General features: G+C 41.1%; 2 protein-coding genes across 2 annotated transcripts in view; both read left to right on the top strand.

Moving 5' to 3' along the window:
• Positions 1–5,905, top strand: part of LOC115004577 (sulfotransferase 6B1-like) — an 11,164-nt gene extending 5,259 nt beyond the window's left edge. Inside the window, exons 5-7 of the mRNA XM_029426239.1 lie at positions 3,665–3,759; positions 4,157–4,313; positions 4,960–5,905. Coding sequence (XP_029282099.1) covers positions 3,665–3,759; positions 4,157–4,313; positions 4,960–5,087 — 380 coding nt within the window. The 3' untranslated portion in view covers positions 5,088–5,905. The remainder of the gene's footprint in view (positions 1–3,664; positions 3,760–4,156; positions 4,314–4,959) is intronic.
• Positions 5,906–10,188: 4,283 nt separating this feature from the next.
• On the top strand, positions 10,189–25,048 carry LOC115004578 (sulfotransferase 6B1-like). The gene is made up of 7 exons (XM_029426240.1): positions 10,189–10,384; positions 16,428–16,549; positions 21,402–21,482; positions 21,798–21,921; positions 23,097–23,191; positions 23,475–23,631; positions 24,103–25,048. The coding sequence occupies exons 1-7, from the start codon at positions 10,189–10,191 to the stop codon at positions 24,228–24,230; spliced, it is 903 nt and encodes a 300-aa protein (XP_029282100.1). The 3' UTR covers positions 24,231–25,048.
• Positions 25,049–26,157: the final 1,109 nt, after the last annotated feature.

Genomic DNA, 26,157 nt, shown 5'->3' with positions numbered 1-26,157 from the left:
CTCTGTCCTTACACCCTCTGTCCTCAGACCCTCTGTCCTTAGACCCTCTGTCTTTAGATCCTTAGATCCTCTGTCCTTACACCCTCTGTCTTTAGACCCTCTGTCTTTAGATCCTTGGACCCTCTGTCCTTAGACCCTCTGTCCTTAGACCCTCTGTCCTTAGACCCTCTGTCCTTAGATCCTCTGTCCTTAGACCCTCTGTCCTTAGACCCTCTGTCCTTAGATCCTCGCATCGCACAAGGAAAAACTTCCTAAAAGAAACCCCATAATTAAAGGGGGACAAATGTTATAAACCTCGGGGAGAGACTGAGGAGGGATCCCTCTCCCAGGACGGACAGACGTGCAATAGATGTCGTGTGTACAGGATAAACAACATAGTACAAATACAACATTTGACAGAAATTATGTTGTGTTGAAAAAGAGAAAGTTTGGATGAATCCAGGAAAATGTCAAAAAGGCTTCCCGGTGTCCAGCAGGACCAGGGCAGCAGGCGCAGCCACGATTCATGATCCTGACGTAAACTTTATCAGTGGCAACCTGCCACATGAGACACAGACACTCTGGGGATGATGCCCCGGATGATGAGTTAGTAACAACATTTACATAAATGCATACAGATAGAGAGGGAGAAGAAGAGAGGGAGGGGAGAAGAGAGGAAGAGAAGGAAGAGAGCAGGGAGGTGTCCCCCGGCAGTCTAAGCCTATAGCAGCATAACTAGGGGCTGATCCAGGGCAAACCTGAGCCAGCCCTAACTATAAGCTTCATCAAAAAGGAAAGTCTTTAGCCTGCTCTTAAATGTGGAGAGTGTGTCTGCCTCCCGAACACAAACTGGAAGCTGGTTCCACTGGAGAGGAGCTTGATAGCTGAAGGCTCTGGCTCCCATTGTACTCTTAGAGACTCTAGGAACCACAAGTAACCCTGCAGTCTGGGAGCGCAATGCTCTAGTTGGTTTATAAGGTACTATGAGATATTTAAGATATGCTGGAGCCTGACCATTAATTGCTTTGTAAGTCAGGAGAAGGATTTTGAATTCTATTCTGTATTTTACCGGGAGCCAGTGCCAGTGTTCCTTGTTCTTGTCAGTACACGTGCCGCTGCATTTTGGATCAACTGAAGAGTCTTAAATGACTTTTTGGGACAACCTGATAACAATGAGTTGCAGTAATCCAGCCTTGAAGTAACAAATGCATGGATTAGTTTTTCTGCATCATTTTGAGACAGGATGTTATGTTTGCAATGTTACGTAGATGAAAGAAGGCAGTCCTTGAGATTTGTTTTATGTGGGAGTTAAACGACAGATCCTGATCAAAGATGACGCCAAGATTCCTTACAGTGGTGCTGGAGGCCAAGTTAATGCCGTCCAGAGCTTCTATGTTATTAGAAAATGCGTTTCGGAGGCGTTTAGGGCCAAGTATAATAACTTCAGTTTTGTCTGTGTTGAACATCAAGAAGTTGCAGAACATCCAAGTTTTTATGTCCTGAAGTTTAGCCAATTGATTGGTTTCGTCTGGTTTAATTGATAGATATAATTGGGTATCATCCGCATAACAATGAAAGTTTATAGAGTGGTTCCTTATAATATTGCCCAAAGGAAGCATATATAAGGTGAATAGAATCGGTCCAAGTACAGAACCCTGCGGAGCTCCAAGACTGACTTTGGCTGTCATGGAGGATTTATCGTTAACACGTACAAATTGAGATCGCTCAGATAAATAGGACTTGAACCAGCTTAGTGCGGTTCCTTTCATGCCAACACAATGTTCCAGTCTCTGTAGTAGAATGTCATGATCAACAGTGTCGAAAGCAGCACTGAGGTCTAACAAGACAAGAACAGAGACAAGTCCTTTGTCTGATGCCAATAGAAGGTCATTGGTCACTTTCACCAGTGCCGTCTCTGTGCTATGATGAACTCTAAATCCAGATTGAAAAACCTCAAATAAACTATTATTATGTAAAAAGTCACATAACTGTTTTGCGACTGCTTTCTCAAGCATTTTAGCGAGAAAGGGAAGATTAGATATCGGCCTATAGTTGGCTAAAACCTCTGGATCAAGACCAGGCTTTTTAAGAAGTGGTTTTATTACAGCTACTTTAAAGGATTGTGGTACGTAGCCAGATAATAGAGACAGGTTGATCATATTTAATAACGATGTGTTAATTAAGGGTAAAACTTCTTTAAACAGTTTAGTTGGAATCGGGTCTAAAAGACAGGTTGATGCTTAGACGATGAGATTGTTGAAGTTAGTTGGTTAAGGTTGATTGGAGTAAAACAGTCTAGATATATTTCAGGAGTTACAGATGTTTTTAAGGTTCTGGAGGTTGAAGTTAAGTTGTTACTGATTGAGGGCAGGAGGAGATTAATTTAGTCTCTAATAATTATAATGTTATGGTTAAAGAAGCTCATGAAGTCGTCACTACTGAGAGATATAGGAACAGAAGGCTCTGTAGAGCTGTGGCTCTCTGTCAGCCTCAGTGCTGAACAGAAACCTGGGGTTGTTCTTATGTTCTTCTATTAAGGAAGAGTAATAAGCTGCTCTGGCATTACGGAGAGCCTTCTTATACGTTTTAAGATGATCTAACCAGACTAAACGAGATTCTTCCAATTTAGTGGAACGCCATTTACTTTCAAGATTTCTGGACTTTTGTTTTAGTTTGCGGATTTGTAAATTAAGCCGGAGCTTTCTTTTTCTGTTTTATGATCTTCTTCTTTAGAGGAGCGACAGAGTCGAGTGTTGTTCGCAGTGAGGCTGCAGCGCTATCAACAAGATGATTAATTTGTGAGGGACTAAAGTTAGCATTGGAGTCCTCCATTATATTGATATTGAGTCCTGGTATTGAATTAAGTGCTGATGGAATCACTTCCTTAAATTTAGTCACAGCACTTTCAGATAAACATCGAGCGTAGGATATTTTGCCTACTGGCTTGTAGTCCAGTAACAGGACTTCAAAAGTTATTAAAATGTTCTGATAAAAGAGGATTATGTGGACACACTGATAAACTTTCAGTTTCAACACCATATCCCAGAACAAGGTCCAGAGTGTGGTTTAAACAGTGAGATGGTTCATGTACATTCTGACTGAACCCAAGTGAATCTAATATTGAGATAAATGCATTATTAAGGCTGTCACTTTCAACATCCACATGAATATTAAAGTCACCTACAATAATTACTTTATCTGTTTTAAGGACTAAACTTGATAAAAATTCTGAGAATTCAGATAGAAATTCAGGATACGGACCAGGAGGGCGGTACACAGTAACAAATAAAACTGGCTTTATTGTTTTCCATGTTGGGTTTGAGAACTGTATTGCTCTGTTTGTATTGTTGTCACAATGCCAGCAAGACAACTCCCTGTCAAACTTGTTTCCCTGACATGAACTGAGCCTCCTGTCTCTGCCCCTCCCTCCATCACCTGCTCTCACGTCCTCCATTAGGCGTGTATTTACCTGCACCTGTTTATTCTGTCAGATCCCCAGCCTTTGTTACCGCCAAAGTGAAAGACGGTCAAAGTTCACCCCGAAACAACTTAACTCTCTTGCCTCACGTGTTAATGCGTTGACACATGGCATACATTTTGGTGTTTGGGTTTTCTAATTTTTTCAAACCTCACGTGTGTGTGTGTGTGTGTGTGTGTGTGTGTGTGTGTGTGTGTGTGTGTGTAGTTCCCTGGGGGTCATATTTTGAGCACGCTCTGGCCTGGGAGAAGAAGATGGACGACCCTAACGTGATGATCGTCACCTATGAGGAGCTGAAACAGGTAGATCACACGTTCAGGTGCATCTGTCATGTTTGAGATTAATAATAATTTTTTATTTAATGATGGAGAAGTAGAGATTGTGAAAGGGGGAGAGAGAAGCAAATGGCAACAGGTCGGACTTGAACCACGGGCCGCTGTGGCAGGACCTTTGTACATGGGGCGCCCACATTTATTTATTTGAACATCTTCATTCAAAACTCATTTGAAATTTGAAAAAGACTTAACATCAAATGATGTCAGGCTTTTATATTTCCCCATCTGATGATGGATTTCATGTGTAATTATAAAAGGATTCCCTTCCCTGCAGGCAGCTGTTTGTTTCCTTCACGTGTAGGAAACATGTGAAGCTGCAGAGATAATGACTCAACATTCCCTCGTTGTGTTTCCTGTCCTGCAGGATCTGAGCGAGGGCGTGCGCCAGATCACCACCTTCTTTGGCTTCAGCCTGACGGAGGCGCAGGTGCAGCAGATCTCAGACGGGAGCACCTTCAGCGCCATGAAGGAGAATTCCATCAACTCCCATGGTGCCATGGGAAACATCCTCTTCAGAAAAGGTCATTGTGGAGACTCTTGTCCACAGTCAGGGATAAGGATGACAGAGAGGAGGTGTAGTGTCACACACACAGCTTTATTGGCACACAGGTAAGCTTTCTATTACGGGCACAGGCACAGCTCTCCTGTCCGCTGCTCTCCAGGCTGCGCTGCGTGGTGGCTGAAGAAGCGGTCCTCGTCTCCTCTGGAACCCAGCCTACTGCAAGAGAACAGACCCAGGCGCAGGCGTGCATTTATTATGTGACTGATTACCTGATTCTGTTCAGCTGTCTGGCCTCCAGCTGGGACACTCCTGTCTCTCCCCAGCAGCCGGCGCCCTCACCCCACCCCCCTGCCACAGTCATAAAATCATTGTAGTGGGAACATCTTAGTAACGTACTGACTCTTTATTTATCATTATAAAGATGTTAATAAGTTCTTTTGACAGGTAATTACCATCACAGGCTCCCTATTCTAACGTTGCCTCCTCTTCACACTACTACGGTTATAACAATAATAAACATATGTTCTCATCTGTCAAAGCCGACAGTGAATAAGCATATTTCCCGAAATGTTGAACTATTGAACATTTAGAAAAAGCTCAAATAATTAAGACAATTAAGGGGAAATCAGAGCGTTTAACCGCGGGACGTTTTTGTCCCTGAGCAGGCGAGGTCGGGGACTGGAGGAACCACTTCACACCAGAACAGAGCCAGCAGATGGACGACGCCTTCAACAAACACCTGGCAGGAACCAGGCTGGGAGCCAAACTCAACTACCAACAGCATTGTCAGTAGGCAGAGAAGAGGATAAAGGAAGAAAGTGTGTAGAAGAAGAGAGCGCTCCCAGGGGCCCAAAGTGTCCCTCCACCCTCAGAGTGTGACCTACACACCGGGAGGAGACTTATAATGACCATAGAGAGACTTAAAGACTGCAGAGACACAAAAAGACCAACACCACTACAAAGAGATGCAAACACTCACAACGACTATAAAAAGGGACAAAACAACCAGAAAGAGACACAAAAAGAGAAAATGAAGAAAGAGGGGGCTAGAAGGGAACAGGTGCATTATGGGCAATTGAGTTCTACATTAAAGGAGTTTCACATTTTTCAGCCAAGAAATATTCTGGCACAAAACCCGAATCAGAAAATTCTTCTTCTTTGAATCTTCACCAGAAAGCAAATGAACATATTTCCCAACATGTAGAAGTCGTCCTTTAAACACCTGGTGAGCAGCCTCATGTGGGTCCACCTGTGTGCACCATGGAGACACATGTCAGAGAATACAAACACACTGTTCATCAACACAGGAAATATATCTGCTGCATTTAAATGCTGAAAGCAGAACAGGAGGATTTCAACGTCACGCTCCACCTGAACAACTACGACAGAGGTCGCAGGTTGTTTGCAGCTTGCGTCACTTTGGAGAAGCAGAAAATGCTCATTGGTTTAAGGAAAGGCCCGTCTATCTGTTTGGCACATTTCATACACAAAGGGCTTTATATAAAGTATAAAATGGCATCATACGAAACAAACAAGACAATTTAAAGATAAGAAACATTCACCTCCAACAGCCTGAATGTCTTTTCTCTGTAGCTTTAACACGTGCCCCCCCTCGTGTTAGAAGAAGACACACGCAGCAATACTGTCTGGATTATTAGAAAGAGGGTCAAATGAAACGTTCTATAATTAAATGAACTCAATGATTGTCAGAAAGACGCAGACTGTGACTTGTATTTGTTGTTTTACGTGCTTCAGTACACGACACCATGTTCACACTCAGTTTGTTCATCAGATTCACTTGTTTGACTTCTGGCTGAGATTTAATCTCTTTAATTCTCTTTCCACTGACAGCTACCTCAACTCGTGGAAACACACACACTTCATTCTGCTCGCGGCTCTTAAATGGTTTTGTGATTAGATTTTATAAATATGCACAATCACAGTTTGTGATTCAAAGACGTTGTTGTTTCCACTCTTTTCATTTTCATAAACTAAACAATAAAAAATATCACGATTATAGAAAATATAAATAATCGGAAGTTGCCGCTCTAGTACTACCCATAATGCAACTCTGTAGCATCTTTCATTCAACCCTTAATCAAACTACCTACATGTGTGTGTGCAAACAGAGAGACAGCACTTGGCCCAAAACATTCCCCTCCCCCCTTCACGTGCACAGACACTCAGCGCCTGGAGGAGAGTGAACACACTTTAGATCCTGACGCTCTGCTGCCCCCGTCTGTCCGTCAGCGGCGTCGCCCGGCTGTCCGGCGGCATAACAGCGTGCCAACATATTGAGGTTACATGTGACATTGGAGTGACAGAGCGCCTCAGTCACCAGGTACTGTACTAAAGGAGCCAGGCCTGATTACATCATCGGGCAGACACATTTGTCTCAGTGTTTACAGACTGTAGGCGTTATTTGATAACACTGATTATTAATACAACATATAATTCAACTAAAACATTCGATAGATACTTTATTCATCCCGGGGGACATTTAGGCATCCAGTAGCTTAAAAGACATCACACCCCCAGATCTATATATCAGCACCGAGTGAAAGCGCTGTAACGTGACACTATCCTGTGCTTTACAGATCTGCATGTTGTTCCTTCTTCAGACCCAAAGTCTATGGAAGAAAAAAATACATACAATTTTAGAAATGACAAAAAGAAATACTGGAAGTATTTAAAAATAATAAGATAAAATAAATATGTAATATTTATCACAATTATAGCCTGCTGTTACTTAACCTATAATAATACAATATCATTTAAATTAGTTGATTATATGTTTTATTAATAATCTAAATGTGCAAAGTAACTAAAGCTGTCAGATCAAAGTACTTCAGTTGAGCTTTAGTTCGTTTACAAATTACAATAAAGAGATTTTCTAAAATATAATGTTTTTTTATAAATTAAACTTTGCAACAGTTTACACTAGTACAGCTGAAACCATTCCTCCAACAATCAATTAGTCGATGTGCAGAAAGTGAATCTGCAACATCTTTTTTAGTCATCTATCTTAATATCTTTTAAAGACATCATCCAATCAGGTGTATTCAGGGTTCATGTTGATTGACAGCCTACTGTCCCAACGACAGGCCAATGCACCAATAAGCAGTATAATATTTAAATGTTATGTGTGCAGAGAGCATTGCAACTGTTCAGTCAGCAATGAAGCGCGTCAAAAATGATTCATGTATCATGTAAAGTACGAGAGAAAGAAGATGAAGCGTGACAGATTCAAGCGTGGAAATGTGTGTATTATGTCTGTGTGTGTGTATGTGCGTGAGAATTTAGGTGAAAGTTGAGGACAATATGTAGTTGCTCATTTGTACAGTGGTGAATGGAGATCTTTGTGTGCAACAGTTTGTCAAAGTGACACAGAGAGGCCCTTAGGGGGGCCCCGGAGCTGAGGGGGGCCCCGGAGCTGAGGGGGGGCCCCAGAGCTGAGGGGGGACCCAGAGCTGAGGGGGGGCCCCGGGTGACCGACACTGAAATGTAGAAAGAGAGAAGATGAAGGAAAGAGAGGAAAAAGAAGAAAGAGAGGAAGTAGTGATTGTGCAGTAAAATGTTGAGGATTTTCTCCATGTGCCTTGCAGCCGTCATCTCTGGATCTGTCTCCTGCACATCACTGTTTAATCTTCCGACAACATCTGGCTCCGTCAAGGACTCTCTGTGTATCGATCTGTCAGATAATAATAACACAGAAATGTGCACTATTCAGGTGGTAAACGGAGACGTGAATGAATGCAGCTCGTTGTGGTTTGTCAGAGGATGCAGTGGCATCAGAATCCAGATGGAGATGACTCTGAATAAACATGATAAATACTTCCAGTTGCAGAACCACAAGAGCTCCACTCTTAGTATTGTGTTATTTATCTTCCACAACATCTTCTGTCAGACGAGTGTGAAGAACACATCAGAGTGTGTGTGTGTAACTGTGTGTGTAACAGCTACATTACATAACGCCTCATGTACATATTAAACACTTGTAATATAAAGTTGTGTTGATGTGAGTCATGAAGTGGGGAAGCTTCATGATATCTGTTAGTTACATGTATGACTCTGTTCACCTGTAGTGTGTACAACATGTATGACTCTGTTCACCTGTAGTGTGTACAACATGTATGACCCTGTTCACCTGTAGTGTGTACAACATGTATGACTCTGTTCACCTGTAGTGTGTACAACATGTATGACTCTGTTCACCTGTAGTGTGTACAACATGTATGACTCTGTTCACCTGTAGTGTGTACAACATGTATGACTCTGTTCACCTGTAGTGTGTACAACATGTATGACTCAGTTCACCTGTAGTGTGTACAACATGTATGACCCTGTTCACCTGTAGTGTGTACAACATGTATGACTCTGTTCACCTGTAGTGTGTACAACATGTATGACCCTGTTCACCTGTAGTGTGTACAACATGTATGACTCTGTTCACCTGTAGTGTGTACAACATGTATGACTCTGTTCACCTGTAGTGTGTACAACATGTATGACTCTGTTCACCTGTAGTGTGTACAACATGTATGACTCTGTTCACCTGTAGTGTGTACAACATGTATGACTCTGTTCACCTGTAGTGTGTACAACATGTATGACTCTGTTCACCTGTAGTGTGTACAACATGTATGACTCTGTTCACCTGTAGTGTGTACAACATGTATGACCCTGTTCACCTGTAGTGTGTACAACATGTATGACTCTGTTCACCTGTAGTGTGTACAACATGTATGACTCTGTTCACCTGTAGTGTGTACAACATGTATGACTCTGTTCACCTGTAGTGTGTACAACATGTATGACCCTGTTCACCTGTAGTGTGTACAACATGTATGACTCTGTTCACCTGTAGTGTGTACAACATGTATGACTCTGTTCACCTGTAGTGTGTACAACATGTATGACTCTGTTCACCTGTAGTGTGTACAACATGTATGACCCTGTTCACCTGTAGTGTGTACAACATGTATGACTCTGTTCACCTGTAGTGTGTACAACATGTATGACCCTGTTCACCTGTAGTGTGTACAACATGTATGACCCTGTTCACCTGTAGTGTGTACAACATGTATGACTCTGTTCACCTGTAGTGTGTACAACATGTATGACTCTGTTCACCTGTAGTGTGTACAACATGTATGAATGTTACAATACATATCTTTAAAGGAGCTTTTTCTGAAAAAGAAAATCACAAATTCAAATCAATTTCTTTTATATGAGATTGAAGTGATACATTTACCAGAAAAAATGTTAGAGTTAGAACTTTTACTGCAGTAAAGGATGTGTGCTTATTGAGTGCTTATCAGGCAAAATACGACACAATGCATCATGGGAAATGAAGAATCCAGTGTTTTGGGTTTTAGGTTTTCTTGATTGACAGCAGGGCCTCTGTAGCTGTCGTCTTCTTTTCTGAACCTGTTTCTTGAAAGTCTTCCAAGTCTGTAGACGTGCAACAGTAAAAACATCATTTAAAGATGTGCTGGGAAACTTCAGTTACATTTTTATCTCTACTGTGTGTGTGTGTGTGTGTGTGTGTGTGTGTGTGTGTGTGTGTGTGTGTGTGTGTGTGTGTGTGTGTGTGTGTGTGTGTGTGAGTGTGTGTGCTGGTCTGTCCGCATGTCCCTCCCATCTGGTAAACATTGTACATACATGTATGTGTGTGTGTGTGTGTGTGTGTGTAGTAAAAGGAGGTGCCTGGTGCCTCCTCCTTTCACACTACACACTACACACACACACACACACACACTCACACACCCTGTCTCTGCTCCTCAGTGCAGCAGTGGATGGACGCTCAGCTGCACAGAAATCAGCTTTTCTTTACTTCCTGTTTTAAACTTTGTGTTTCTTTACTTTGTTGAATAATTTTCCTCAGAATCACGATGAACGCCAAAGCCTTCGTCAGCAGCGTGCAGTCCACTTTGCAGAAGGCAAAGGACGTCAAGGACGAGGAGAAGCTGTACAAATACAACGGGGTGTTGTACCCGCTCCTCATGTGCCCCGAGGTTAACCTAAAGGCTCTAGAGAACTTCAGAGCCAGAGAGGACGACATCATGCTGGTGGCATATCCCAAATGTGGTGAGTGATGGGGACTACAGGTGAACAGAGTCATACATGTTGTACACACTACAGGTGAACAGGGTCATACATGTTGTACACACTACAGGTGAACAGAGTCATACATGTTGTACACACTACAGGTGAACAGAGTCATACATGTTGTACACACTACAGGTGAACAGAGTCATACATGTTGTACACACTACAGGTGAACAGAGTCATACATGTTGTACACACTACAGGTGAACAGAGTCATACATGTTGTACACACTACAGGTGAACAGAGTCATACATGTTGTACACACTACAGGTGAACAGAGTCATACATGTTGTACACACTACAGGTGAACAGAGTCATACATGTTGTACACACTACAGGTGAACAGAGTCATACATGTTGTACACACTACAGGTGAACAGAGTCATACATGTTGTACACACTACAGGTGAACAGAGTCATACATGTTGTACACACTACAGGTGAACAGAGTCATACATGTTGTACACACTACAGGTGAACAGAGTCATACATGTTGTACACACTACAGGTGAACAGAGTCATACATGTTGTACACACTACAGGTGAACAGGGTCATACATGTTGTACACACTACAGGTGAACAGAGTCATACATGTTGTACACACTACAGGTGAACAGAGTCATACATGTTGTACACACTACAGGTGAACAGAGTCATACATGTTGTACACACTACAGGTGAACAGAGTCGTACATGTTGTACACACTACAGGTGAACAGGGTCATACATGTTGTACACACTACAGGTGAACAGAGTCATACATGTTGTACACACTACAGGTGAACAGGGTCATACATGTTGTACACACTACAGGTGAACAGAGTCATACATGTTGTACACACTACAGGTGAACAGGGTCAAACATGTTGTACACACTACAGGTGAACAGAGTCATACATGTTGTACACACTACAGGTGAACAGGGTCAAACATGTAACTAACAGATATCATGAAGCTTCCCCACTTCATGACTCACATCAACACAAGTTTATATTACAAGTGTTTAATATGTACATGAGGCGTTATGTAATGTAGCTGTTGTTTAAATCTACACACACAGTTACACACACACACTCTGATGTTCTCATGTTTCCTCTCGTCTGAAGAAGACGAGTTCTGGAAGATAAATAGCCAAAAATATTTAAATTGATAAGAGCAAGAAACACATGTTTTTCTCACCTTTGGACCGTTTGATTGTTATGACCTCTGACCTTTGACCTCCCGTCTACTGGTTGCCTGTTAAAACAATACAGTTTAAAAGAGTAAAATAAATAAATCTTTACAAAAATAAAATGATTTAAAGAATTTAAAACAATTAAAAAATAATAGTAATAATAATAATAATAATAATAAATAATAATAATAATGATAATAATAGTAATAATAATAATAAATAATAATAATAATAATAATAATAATAATGATAATAATAGTAATAATAATAATAAATAATAATAATAATAATAATGATAATAATAAATAATAATGATAATAAGACTTTGAGTTTGAAAAACATTTAGTTAAAAGCCCTTGAGAGCAGTTTGGAGAAAGTACTCCCGCACATATTTTACTTAATTAAAAGTAGTAGTTGCCTGTTAAAACAATACAGTTTAAAAGAGAAAAATAAAATCAATAAATCTTTACACAAATAAAATAATTTAAAAATATTAAAAATAATAATATTAATAATATTATTAATAATAATAATAATAATAATAATAATAATAATAATAATAAATAATAATAACAATAATAATGGTAATAATAATAATAATAATAATAATATTAAATAATAATAATAGTAATAATAATAATCATAATAATCATAATAATAATAATAATAATAATAATGATAATGATAATGATAATAATAATAATAATAATAATAATAATAATAATAATAATAGTGATAATAATAATAATAATAAATAATAATATTAATAATAATATTAATAATAATATTAAATAAGAATAATAAGAATAATGATAATAATAAATAATAAGAATAAATAATAAGAATAATAATAATGATAATAATAAATAATAATGATAATAAGACTTTGGGTTTGAAAAACATTTAGTTAAAAGCCCTTGAGAGCAGTAAGGTTTGGAGAAAGTACTCCCGTACACATTTTACTTAATTAAAAGTAGTAATAGCACAGTGTAAAAGTCCTGCAATCAAAACATTACTTAAATAAAAGTTTAAATGTAGTTAATGTGAGTTAATGAGAGAAGCAGGAAGAAAAGTGGAGCAAAGAGCCATTTTTATTTCTATATTTGCTGTAAATCTACTTGTTTTGTCTTTCTGCAGCATGTTTGTTCACGTGCAGCTCGTTATCGTTGTTGTATTTCTTTTGTTATAAGTTTTTTAATTGGCATCATTCCTGAAGCTGCAGCACGTTTCTCCTGATGGAAACATGTCGGCGTGTTTGCCTGGTTGGTCACCAAACATTGGTTTGTAAATACACACAGACATTATAGAGATTGGGCTGCTGGAGTTAAATTCATAGAGAAAGTGCTGTGAATCTCACTTCTTGTGAACTATTTAACTGTGATGTTCAGGTCCTCACATGTTTACTTACATTTACATTATTTTCAAGTCTGTGCAGGTACAAAGAAGTGAAGTGTCCCTTGAGGCTGTGAGCAACGAATGTACGAAGTTACTTTCCACCTCTGCCACTGTGTTTGAGAAGTTTAAAAGAATACTCCTCGATAAACTGCTCACCAGTAGACATGGCTGTGTTAAAGCATTTAGGAAACACTGATAACAGGTTCCCCTCCCGACACACGATGTCCTGTACCGGCGTTCATTACCAGCGCAGGAAGTCGGCTCGTGTCCTTTATTGACAAAAGAAACGTTTTAATCCCACCGAGGGGCGACGAGCTAACCGCAGCTTGTACACAGAGAAACACAGAAACATGCAAAACATATACACAAAAAAAATACTCCAAGAAACTGAGATTTGGATTAAAATCTATAAATAAATCTAAAGAAACCTAAAGAGCATTTGAGAGATTACAGAGCGGATGAATGAATTTGGTTTTATTAATTTAAAGAGTGAAATGTGAAAGTGCTTCCTGAACAGCATCGCCCTGTAGCCTTTACAAAGCCACTTTACTGACATCTCTTTTGCAAGGCATTCTGGGTACTGCAGTGTTTGTGCACTTCCACCTGCTTGAATGTGGTGTTGAGTTATTGATATTTAAAAGCACCACGTTTATCTCTTTCTCCTAACAACACAAAGCGCTCTCACTGCGGCTTCTAGTCGAAGTCAAACGGAACATTCCAGCTGTCGCCGCGGTGCCTTCAAGGAATGTGACATGTTTTCTTTTCGGGGGTTTGTGTTTACTTTTCAAAGGCTTTTTGCACACCACCAAACGGCACAACGATAAATGACTTAATCGCCTTTGGAGGAATGTTAGATTGCACACACCCATCCCACATCCACGCATAGGGGCCCATTTGGACTGAGGCCCGCATGGGGATAACAGAGCTCTTTAAATCTGGGTGTGTGGCTGCATCAGCCGATGGGAGCTCTTTTGAAATAGCTGAACGACCCCTTTTGATATTACAGGCAGTTAAATCTGCGTTACGTAGCTGATAATAACTTCCTGATGTCTGGCTGATATCTGGAGGCAGATAGAAGATTAACTCGACCGTCACCTCCGAACTGCTACCGTTTACAGGCCCGTGATCGTGTTTCAGTGGTTTCTCTAAGTGTGTGTTTCACTACATGGCTCTAGAAAGCTGGTGTTCTCATTACTCTCTCCCAATCACATTACATAGAAACTATATAGCTCTATTTTAAACTTCTTTATTTTTATTTTTAAAAAGTCAACTTTTAAGCATTGTAAACCAAATTCCAAAGAGGTTATGTCACCAACATTACCCCAAAACTACTGACCCGATTTTAATGAAACCCGGGGAAAGGGTGTAGCATGGGCCGAGGAAGAACCAGGACCATTTTGAAACGGATACGCATTTGGCCTTGGCGGAGACCAGCACTCTTTACTTTAAACTGACTTTACTTTAAAGCCACCAGACTCCATTGACAAAAACACTTATTTTATCTGACAGAACACAGGAGTTGCTGATCTACCGCGGCCTCGATAAGTTAGTTTATGTTATTGGTTGACTTGGGTGAATCCAAACTAACCCTTTAAAACACCAAAGTCATACAATAACACAAACTAACTAACAAATCAAGGCAGCGGTAGATCAGCAAAACTGCTGTGTTCTGTGAGCTAAAATCACTGTGTTTGTCAATGGAGTTTGGTGGCTCTGACAACAAGGTGCAAATATTCTAAATATAACGTACAAGGTCCGCTCTAAAATGTAATGGATTCTTCCTTGACCCTTCCACCAAATGTAACGGAAAAACACTGCTTTGCTTTACTGCTGTTTCTTTATGGCCATCACACAAATGGTTTAGTGTGAAGGTGAGACCTCAAGATGACCTCGGTGTTCATTGGGGGAGAAAGAGATAACTGCAGGGGGGCTGTGTCTGGCAGATAACAGCCAAACGGATCAAAGTCAGCAGTACTTTTCCCCTCACCCTATTCTTGACCCCTCTGGCTCACCTGAGGTGTATAAAGGTGAGGCCACAGTCTTCACACAGTATCATGTGTAGAGCTTTGTGCTGTGTGCTCTGATCTGATCCTTTTTCTCCATAAAATACTCAAAGTGTCATGAATATCAGGCCGTTTGACAGACAAACCAAATTGAAAACAAAACCTCCTTGACTGAGCTAAATATGGAAAACTGCAAAAAATAGACCAAACATTTTGGAATGTGCCTTAAAAACATTGAATTGGTTATTGTTTAAAGAAACATTAAAAATGTCTCCACCAAGGCCAATTGCTCCATCTCATGATCCTGTGTATCCGCTCCGTGATTCGGATCAGCTCCAAAGTTTCAGGCGTTCTTTGGTGGCCCATGTTTCACCTTTCCACCAAGTTTCACAAAGATCGGGCCAGACGTTCTTTTCTGACAAACAGGGAGGTAGTGGGGTGACTTGAATTGACTTCAAGCAGATGCTGTAAATCTCAGAAGACATAATTAAAACACCTGGAGTCGTTTCCCCCCACACCTTTAACGTGACAGGTCATAAATACCTTTAAATGACAGTCATCATGTAGCAGTAGATCTGTCAGAGGACAGTGAAGCTGGAGGGTAACAAGCTGGCTCGTTGCCAAAGAGAAAGAAGAAGAAATAACCTACAGCAGCTGCAGACTCCATAATGTAAACATTCACTGCAAGTAGCTGCAAAGTTTAAATGTTTCTACTACATTATCACATTGTCACTGTTAAAGGGATAGTCTGTATGAGGTACTTCTCCACAGTGTGTTACTACAGTAGATGCAGTTTGGAGAAACAGACAGGAAGCTTTCAATATCACTTAATTGTAGGTTGTTGTCAGAGCCACCAAACTCCATTGACAAAAACAGTGATTTTAGCTCACAGAACACAGCAGTTGCTGGTCTACCTCTATCGGTTGGTTAGTTTGTGTTGTTGTGTGACTTTAGTGTTTTAGTTTGGATTCACCAAAGTCACACAACAACACAAACTAACTAACTTACCGAGGCCGCGGTCGACCAGCAACTGCTGTGTTCTGCGAGATAAAAGAGTGTTTTTTGTCAATGGAATCTGGTGGCTTTAAAGTAAAGTCGGTAAAGAGGTGAAAACATTCTGTAATAAAACATGCACTTGAACTATTATTGATATTTTTAGGCGCCTAAAATACGTCCACAGCAGAACATTGTTTAGCTTCCTGCTGGTGCTTCCTGTCTGCTTCTACAAACTGCATCTACTGCAGGAAACACCCTGACTGTGGAGAAGAACCTTCAAAACATCAAAACTGTCCCTTTAAAACCCAAAACGTGTGTGTGTGTGTGTGTGTGTGTGTGTGTGTGTGTGTGTGTCTGTGTGTGTGTGTCTGTGTGTGTGTGTCTGTGTGTCTGTGTGTGTGTGTGTGTGTGTGTGTGTGTGTGTGTGTGTGTGTGTGTGTTTGTGTGTACAGGTTTTAACTGGATGGTGGGGGTGCTGAGGAAGATCATTGCAGTGACCACAGAGATGAACATGGAACAAAGGATGCCGCCGCTGATCGAGTTTTTTGGACCGGACGTCATGAAGGTAATCACAGTTTGTGTGAACGTGACTCAGAACATTTTACGATCCTTAAGTACAGATTCAATACTTGTACTTTACTTGAGTATTTTCCTGTCATGCAACTTTCTACTTCTACTCCACTACATTAATCAGCTTTAGTTACTTTACAAATGAACATTTTTGCACATAAACATTTGAAAAGTTTATCAAATCTGTTTTGTTATGAATTGAACACAGTTTATACAAGTACAGCTGAAAGCAAAGCTTCCAAAATATCCAGGAAAACAGTGGCAGCGTAACGCCACGATGAACAAGTGTGTATAAAGTGTGTATAAAGTGTGTATAAAGTGTGTTTATAAAAGGGACTTAAAAGACTAATACCCGCGGGCAGTTCACTGTGCACTGCGTGTGTGCAGGTATAGACAGGCAGTAAAGTATTTAAGGTAAAGTGAATAAATAAGTTCAGCAGCCTGATGACCTGCAGACAAACGTCTGGATATATATAAAATATATATATTTATATATATATATATATATATATTTGTTATGGGTCCCAAAGTTGGTACCACAGCAACAATAAATGATTCTGTAAAACACAGATAGAGTGCAGCAGCAATGAAGACACGGAGCATTCAGTTCGTCATCCAGATTGCTTCTGATGAGGGGGCGGAGCTCCCCCCCCCCCTAAGACAACAGTTCCACCTTAGTGCTGCTTACATTCAACATCTCTCCACAATACATATGGAAAAGTAAAATGACGTGATTGTCACCTACATTAATAGGAATAATATTAGACCTGGAAAATCCCTGAGATTGCCTGTTCAGTTTACAGTTTTGAGGTGGGCCACATATATATTAAAGACCTCAGTGAAGTTTGGATTTAAAAGGCACTTCAGGCTGCGGTGACACGATGTGAAGACTTCCTGTATAAATGCTGATTTTCTACCACAAACCAGTAAACTGATGTTTGAGATATCGTCAGATTCAGATGAGCCTGCAAGGACAAAACTGTTTTTGTGTTCCTGCTGGATTTAGGGGGGTGTCCTAGTGAAGCATGATCTGCTAAAAGTGACTTTCCCAAACAACGAGACTGCATGTCCAACATGTTTCGAGGGAAACTTTAGTTTTTGACATATCACAAATACATTTCTTATCAAAGTGCATGAATGGAGGAGGTCGGTGTTAATGTGACAAAACTGTTCTTTAGTGCTGTGTGTTCGTCTCTTACTGCCGAGACGTGTGTGCTTTTAAAAAGTCTTACAGTTTGTTTCTGGCTGAAGGTCGAGCTGCTGGTTTATATTCTACTGATCTCTGCTGATAGTGTGAATAAAGCAAACACACTCCTTCCCTGGCGTTAGCAACGTGCTGAGTGAACTTAAAAACTGTTGAATCTTTAGTTTAGTTTAAACAAACATCTCCTCATCATGTAAACTTATCGAGCTTCAACACTTTCAAAACAAATATCATTTCCTGTTAATGTGGACCATCTTTGTGCAACTTGTATTTGTTTGTTTACTTCATGTCTAAAAAACAAAGTAATCTCAGTTTGAACGTCCTCTCACCAGCTCTTCTCAAGACGGGCTTGAAGTTAGCTGCTGAAGTTAGTTCTCAGCAGCTCATCATTATCCTTGGGTGTGACTGGATGCTATTTTCTCACATTAAAGTTGTATTGTACAGAACTTGGAAGCTGCTGCAACTTTTTATGTGTTTTAAAGTTCTGTAGATTGTTGAGTGGTAATAAAAAAGAAGAAGAAAGTGCTTCAGTTTCACAAAGTTAAACCGAGTGTTATGGAAATATATATAAAGTTTATTTATTTATCCTTCATTTAACCAGAAATGGATCTGGTCCAGATGCGCCAATAACAAACAAAAACACTCAGAATCAGAAGTTACAACAACTTCCATCCATCCATCCATCGTCTACCGCTTATCCTGGATCGGGTCGCGGGGGCAGCAGCTCCAGTAAGGAACCCCAATCTCCCCTTCTCCGGGCCACATCCTCCAGCTCCGACTGGGGGGATCCTGAGGTGTTCCCAGTGAGGAGATATAATCTCTCCACCGAGTCCTGGGTCTTCCCCGGGGTCTCCTCCCAGCTGGACGTGCCTGGAACACCTCCCTAGGGAGGCGCCCAGGTGGCATCCTTACTAGATGCCCGAACCACCTCAACTGGCTCCTTTCAACGTAAAGGAGCAGCGGCTCTACTCCGAGTCTGTCACGGGTGGCTGAGCTTCTCACCCTATCTCTAAGGGAGACGCCAGCCACCCGTCTGAGAAAACCCATTTCGGCCGCTTGTACCCGTGATCTCGTTCTTTCGGTCATGACCCAGCCTTCATGACCATAGGTGAGGGTAGGAACGAAGATCGACCGGTATATTGAGAGCTTTGCCTTCTGGCTCAGCTCTCTTTTCGTCACAACGGTGCGGTAAAGTGACTGTAATACCGCCCCCGCTGCTCCGATTCTCCGGCCAATCTCTCGCTCCATCGTCCCCTCACTCGCGAACAAGACCCCGAGGTACTTGAACTCCTTCACTTGGGGTAATGGCTCATTCCCTACCCGGAGTAGGCAATCCACCGGTTTCCTGCTGAGAGCCATGGCCTCAGATTTAGAGATGCTGATCCTCATACCAACCGCTGCACACTCGGCTGCGAACCGATCCAGTGACTGTTGAAGGTCACAGACCGATGATGCCATAAGGACCACATCATCTGCAAAGAGCAGCGATGAGATCCTCAGGTCACCGAACTGCAACCCCTCTCCTCCACGACTACGCCTCGATATCCTATCCATGAAAATCACGAACAGGATTGGTGATAAAGCGCAGCCCTGGCGGAGGCCAACATTCACTGGAAACGAGTCCGACTTACTGCCGAGTATCCGGACACAACTCTCGCTTTGGGCGTACAGGGATTGGATGGCCCTCACCACCACTACGGTCTGCCAACCCCTAGGCACTGTCCCAGACTTCCACGCAATGTTGACGAGGCGTGTCAACCAAGACAGCCCCTCAACACCCAAAGCCTTCAGCATTTCTGGACAGATCTCATCAACCCCTGCGGCTTTGCCACTGTGGAGTTGTTTGACTACCTCAGTGACTTCCATCAGGGAAATTGACGATGATCCCCCATCAGCTTCCAGCTCTGCCTCTACCATAGAGGGCGTGTTAGTCGGATTCAGGAGTTCCTCAAAGTGCTCCTTCGACCGGCCGATAACCGGTGTTCGAGGGTTACCGCCCCTTGAGGCACCTAAGACCTTGAGACCACAGCTCATCACCGCAGCTTCAGCAATAGAGGTTTTGAACATCGCCCACTCAGGTTCAATGCCCCCAACCTCCACAGGGATGTCTGAAAAGCTCCGCCGGAGGTGTGAGTTAAAGATCCCCAGGACAGGGGCTTCCTCCAGACGTTCCCAGTTCACCCACACTACCCGTTTGGGTTTACCAGGTCTGTCCAGAGTCTTCTCCCACCCCTTGATCCAACTCACCACCAGATGGTGATCAGTCGACAGCTCATTGACCTTTGGCCTAGGGTGCTCTGGTACCACGTGCACTTATGAGCATCCTTATGTTCGAACATGGTGTTTGTTATGGCCATTCCATGACTAGCACAGAAGTCCAACAACAAACGACCGTTCGGGTTTAGATCAGGCAGGCCCTTACTCCCGATCACGCCTGTCTCCATCGTTTCCCACGTGTGCGTTGAAGTCTCCCAGCAAGACTACGGAGTCCCCTACTGGAACCCCCTGCAGGGCTCCATTCAGGGTCTCCAAGAAGGCCGAATACTCCGAACTGAGGTTTGGGGCATAGGCACAAACAACAGTCAGAGTTTTCCCCCCCATAACCCGAAGGCGTAGGGAGGCGACCCTCTCGTCCACCGGGGTAAACTCCAACGTAGTGGCGCTCAGCCAGGGGCTAGTGAGTATCCCCACCCCGGCCCGACGCCTCACACCTTGGGCAACTCCGGATAAGAATAGAGTCCAACCCCTATCTAGGAGTACGGTTCCAGAGCCAAGACTGTGCGTAGAGGTAAGCCCCACCAGATCCAACTGGTCCCGGCTCCTTCCCCCACAGAGAGGTGACGTTCCACGTCCCCAGAGCCAACCTCTGCTGCCCGGGTCTGGTCCGTCGAGGTCCCTGACCATCACTGCCACCCATGTGACAGCGCACCCGACCCCAGCGGTTTTTCCCATGAGTGGTGGGCCCACAGGATGGATGGATGGGAGGCACCACGTAGCTTCTTCGGGCTGTGCCCGACCGGGCTCCGTGGCCAACCCGGGCTCCGTGGCAAACCCGGCCACCAGGCGCTTGCTGTCTGGCCCTCCCTCTGGGCCTGGCTCCAGACGGGGGCCCCGGGCTTCCTCCAGGCAGGGTCTCTCTTTTCCTTTCCCTTTTTTTCATGAAGCCGTTTTTGAACCATTCTTAGTCTGGCCCCTCACCTGAGACCAATTTGCCTTGGGAGACCCTACCAGGAGCACTAGGCTCCAGACAACACAGCTCTCAGGTTCATAGGGACACACAAACCTCTCCACCACGATAAGGTGATGGTTCCCAGAGAGGCAACAACTTCACTCTAGAAAAACTGAGTTTTAACTATTTATTTAATTTCAAGTTCAGCATGCCTCACAGCTCACTCCTGATGTGTCAGTAAACTGGATATTTAATACAGTGATATCAGTAAACTGGATATTTAATGCAGTGATTAAGACGAAGATGCATGAGTGTAAATTGCAGTAATATTGTAAAATTATATTTGAACTTTTCTCACACTTTGACAGAATTACTGCGCGACTTACCTGGACTTAAATAGCTTTTACACAGACCAGACATGAGTGTAATATAGTCTAATATATACAAGTGTGTAATAAAGATTCCTGTCCTCAGGTCATGGAGGAGACTCCCTCTCCGAGGTTTCTGGGGACTCACCTGCACCCAGACAACCTGCCCGCTTCCTTTGAGGAGAAGAAAACTAAAGTAAGATTCAAAACGTCTGCAGCAACACGATCAACTCAGAAAACCAACTGTTCCTCCTAAAAACCTGTGAAAGTAGACAATAGAAGTGGCTTTCAAAATAAAAGACTCACTTCTCTTCTCAATTCTTCATCATGTTATCCTTGTAATTCAATTGAATTTAAATCTAATTATTAGTTTGAAGAAATGTATTAATCATATTTACTGTGCAGTTTATGAGGCATGAAAAAGTTTTCTTTTCAATAATTTTTCTCGTGGATCATTGTTGTAGAGAACTTTTATTTATGTATTTATTTTATTGTGTGATGTATTGCACAGATGCTGGTGATCTTCAGGAACCCTAAAGACACTTTGGTCTCCTTTTTTCATTTCTCCAACAACAACCCGGTCCTCCCGTCCGAGTCCTGGGAGTCTTTCTACTCCCACTTCCTGAGTGGAGACGGTGAGAAAACACTTATATATATTTTTTTTATGATTATTTTTTTAATGCAATTACTTTTTAAATATATTCATATTTATTTTCCTTTTTCATTTGTTATTATTATTATTTTTTAATTATTTAATTGTTATTATTTTTTATTATTATTATTTAATTATTATTTTAGTTTAGTTTTTTATGAAGAAAGAAAAATTATATATTTATATTTTTTATTTGTTATAATTTTTTCTATTTTTTTATTTTATTATTATTTTTTATTATCATTTTATTATTATAATTTTTTTTTTGTTTTTTATGAAAAACATTTTTTTTATACATATATGCTGTGTAGTTGTTGCTCCTGTGTGTCCTGATAACCTGCTGAACCAGAATCACAAACTCTATAATTAGATTTTGTCCTTTTTAGAATAAAATAAAATATTTATATAAACAAAGAAGAGTCAAGTATTCATATGCACATTGTACTACAATATATAACAATAAATACATAACAAATATATATATTACAATACATACGGCAGTATAATAATATTAATAATGGTATTAATGCTGAAAACAAGACTATTGCTTGAAATGTGCATTATTATTAGTATTAGTAGAGTAATGCAGTAATGATGCTGTAACACTAGAATAAAGTACATTTATATTTATATATATAAATATATATATATATTTATATATATATAACAGCTAAACACTGAATTATGCTTCTGCAAACAGTTATAATACAGACGTACAGCATCTTGATTCATATTTGATGAGCGCCGCCTCGTGTGACAGTGTCAGAGAACCCTCTGCTCTGATTGGTTGGAATCTTGAGAAACCTGAATCTCAAAGATTCTTCTCACAGAGTTCCGTCTCACGCACTCGTCAGGAGTTCTTCTTCATAAAGTTACCAACCGTAACGTCTAATCCAAACAACGCAACGTCTCGTTGCACAACAAGAAAATCTTTATTTTTTATTTTTTATAGTAATAATAAACCAGTTTGCATTTAAAAGGTTAAAATTCAGAATATTAATGAATATTTAGCAGTTATGATGAAGAATTAATGTGTAACTCAAAATAATATTAATAAATCATTTTATGGCGTTTTGTCCACGAAGGACATCAACTCTCTTTAGAGTGAAGCAGAAGGGTTAAGACTGTGTGTGTGTGTGTGTGTGTGTGTGTGTGTAGTTCCCTGGGGGTCATATTTTGAGCACGCTCTGGCCTGGGAGAAGAAGATGGACGACCCTAACGTGATGATCGTCACCTATGAGGAGCTGAAACAGGTAGATCACACGTTCAGGTGCATCTGTCATGTTTGAGATTAATAATATATAGATTCATTTTTTGGGGCTTTTTTTATTTAATGATGGAGAAGTAGAGATTGTGAAAGGGGGAGAGAGAAGCAAATGGCAACAGGTCGGTCTTGAACCACGGGCCGCTGTGGCAGGACCTTTGTACATGGGGCGCCCACATTTATTTATTTGAACATCTTCATTCAAAACAGACTTGAACTCTGCTGCAGAGATAATGACTCAACATTCCCTCGTTGTGTTTCCTGTCCTGCAGGATCTGAGCGAGGGCGTGCGCCAGATCACCACCTTCTTTGGCTTCAGCCTGACGGAGGCGCAGGTGCAGCAGATCTCAGACGGGAGCACCTTCAGCGCCATGAAGGAGAATTCCATCAACTCCCATGGTGCCATGGGAAACATCATCTTCAGAAAAGGTCATAAAATCATTGTAGTGGGAACATCTTAGTAACGTACTGACTCTTTATTTATCATTATAAAGATGTTAATAAGTTCTTTTGACAGGTTATTACCACCACAGGCTCCCTATTCTAACGTTGCCTCCTCCTTTATGTCCTTTATAACCCCAAAGCTGTCAGAAAATCATACAGCAGGTGTAAGCAGCACATTTGTTAATAACGCTTTATAATAACTCGTAACGAGCCGATATGCTCTGGTGAGTTTGCATCCCTTAATATAAAGTGCTAACAGTGTTGTTTTTACTGAAACTCTTGTTCTATTTCATCCTTACTGACCGCCAGAGGTCGGCTTTGCAACATGTATTTGTGTGTCTATGTAAGATACCCAGTCCAAACATTACACTGCTGCAAGTTCAGATCACTTATTGTTACACTGATTTAAGGGGAAATCAGAGCGTTTAACCGCGGGACGTTTTTGTCCCTGAGCAGGCGAGGTCGGGGACTGGAGGAACCACTTCACACCAGAACAGAGCCAGCAGATGGACGACGCCTTCAACAAACACCTGGCAGGAACCAGGCTGGGAGCCAAACTCAACTACCAACAGCATTGTCAGTAGGCAGAGAAGAGGATAAAGGAAGAAAGTGTGTAGAAGAAGAGAGCGCTCCCAGGGGCCCAAAGTGTCCCTCCACCCTCAGAGTGTGACCTACACACCGGGAGGAGACTTATAATGACCATAGAGAGACTTAAAGACTGCAGAGACACAAAAAGACCAACACCACTACAAAGAGATGCAAACACTCACAACGACTATAAAAAGGGACAAAACAACCAGAAAGAGACACAAAAAGAGAAAATGAAGAAAGAGGGGGCTAGAAGGGAACAGGTGCATTATGGGCAATTGAGTTCTACATTAAAGGAGTTTCACATTTTTCAGCCAAGAAATATTCTGGCACAAAACCCGAATCAGAAAATTCTTCTTCTTTGAATCTTCACCAGAAAGCAAATGAACATATTTCCCAACATGTAGAAGTCGTCCTTTAAACACCTGGTGAGCAGCCTCATGTGGGTCCACCTGTGTGCACCATGGAGACACATGTCAGAGAATACAAACACACTGTTCATCAACACAGGAAATATATCTGCTGCATTTAAATGCTGAAAGCAGAACAGGAGGATTTCAACGTCACGCTCCACCTGAACAACTACGACAGAGGTCGCAGGTTGTTTGCAGCTTGCGTCACTTTGGAGAAGCAGAAAATGCTCATTGGTTTAAGGAAAGGCCCGTCTATCTGTTTGGCACATTTCATACACAAAGGGCTTTATATAAAGTATAAAATGGCATCATACGAAACAAACAAGACAATTTAAAGATAAGAAACATTCACCTCCAACAGCCTGAATGTCTTTTCTCTGTAGCTTTAACACGTGCCCCCCCTCGTGTTAGAAGAAGACACACGCAGCAATACTGTCTGGATTATTAGAAAGAGGGTCAAATGAAACGTTCTATAATTAAATGAACTCAATGATTGTCAGAAAGACGCAGACTGTGACTTGTATTTGTTGTTTTACGTGCTTCAGTACACGACACCATGTTCACACTCAGTTTGTTCATCAGATTCACTTGTTTGACTTCTGGCTGAGATTTAATCTCTTTAATTCTCTTTCCACTGACAGCTACCTCAACTCGTGGAAACACACACACTTCATTCTGCTCGCGGCTCTTAAATGGATTTGTGATTAGATTTTATAAATATGCACAATCACAGTTTGTGCTGTATTTTACATAATGTGCACACACACACACACACACACACACACACACACACACACACACACACACACACACACACACACACACACACACACACACACACACACACACACACACACACACATCACATCACTGTACTGTACATGGTCATGATGAAAATAAAACTCTTTTCCAGATCATTTATTTCATCTTTATTGGTTTGAATCCATCTTTGCTGCTCAGCTCATTACGTTGATCAATGTAAGGGGTCCAAGTGGGACAACAACTTACATTTATATCATCCTTTTATACTTTATACTTCGTCTTATTGTATTTTATATGTAATACTGAGAACTATATATTTTAATATTGATGCTACGGATGTTTGCATCTCGTAATCTTGTTCTATATGATAACTGTTTCAATACAGTAAAATAAAAATGCAAAGGTAATTAAATCGTTAAGTGCACACTGATGATACTCAGAATTGAGCTGTATTTTTAAATACAATAATTAATTACAACAATTGTATGTAATATTAAAAGTTAAGTGCAAAATAACAATGTGGAATTATCCCCATACAATAATTGTTGCATACAATTATACAAGTTAATCGGTTGATTCCACTTTAATCATTCCTACTGAAACACATTATACTGTAACAACTGTTACTATGGTAACACAAAAATAAGAAAAGACTTAATTATTTAAATTGTTGTACTCTAAACTAACATAATCAGGAATTATAGAACATGTAAAAGAACTGTCAAAAAGATTCAACGACAAAATAAAA

Source organism: Cottoperca gobio, unplaced genomic scaffold (assembly GCF_900634415.1).
Source record: "Cottoperca gobio unplaced genomic scaffold, fCotGob3.1 fCotGob3_143arrow_ctg1, whole genome shotgun sequence".
Taxonomy (NCBI): Eukaryota; Metazoa; Chordata; class Actinopteri; order Perciformes; family Bovichtidae; genus Cottoperca; species Cottoperca gobio.
The sequence above is the reverse complement of the archived record's forward strand: the minus strand, read 5'-3'. Positions and strand labels throughout refer to the sequence as shown.

Bases quoted from the DNA above. Each gene is read 5' to 3' on its own strand.
- LOC115004578 (XM_029426240.1), top strand. From the start codon at position 10,189: ATGAACGCCAAAGCCTTCGTCAGCAGCGTGCAGTCCACTTTGCAGAAG. The intron at 21,483-21,797 runs GTAAGATTCAAA...TGTATTGCACAG, and splicing joins TTGAGGAGAAGAAAACTAAA to ATGCTGGTGATCTTCAGGAA. The intron at 21,922-23,096 runs GTGAGAAAACAC...GTGTGTGTGTAG, and splicing joins CCACTTCCTGAGTGGAGACG to TTCCCTGGGGGTCATATTTT.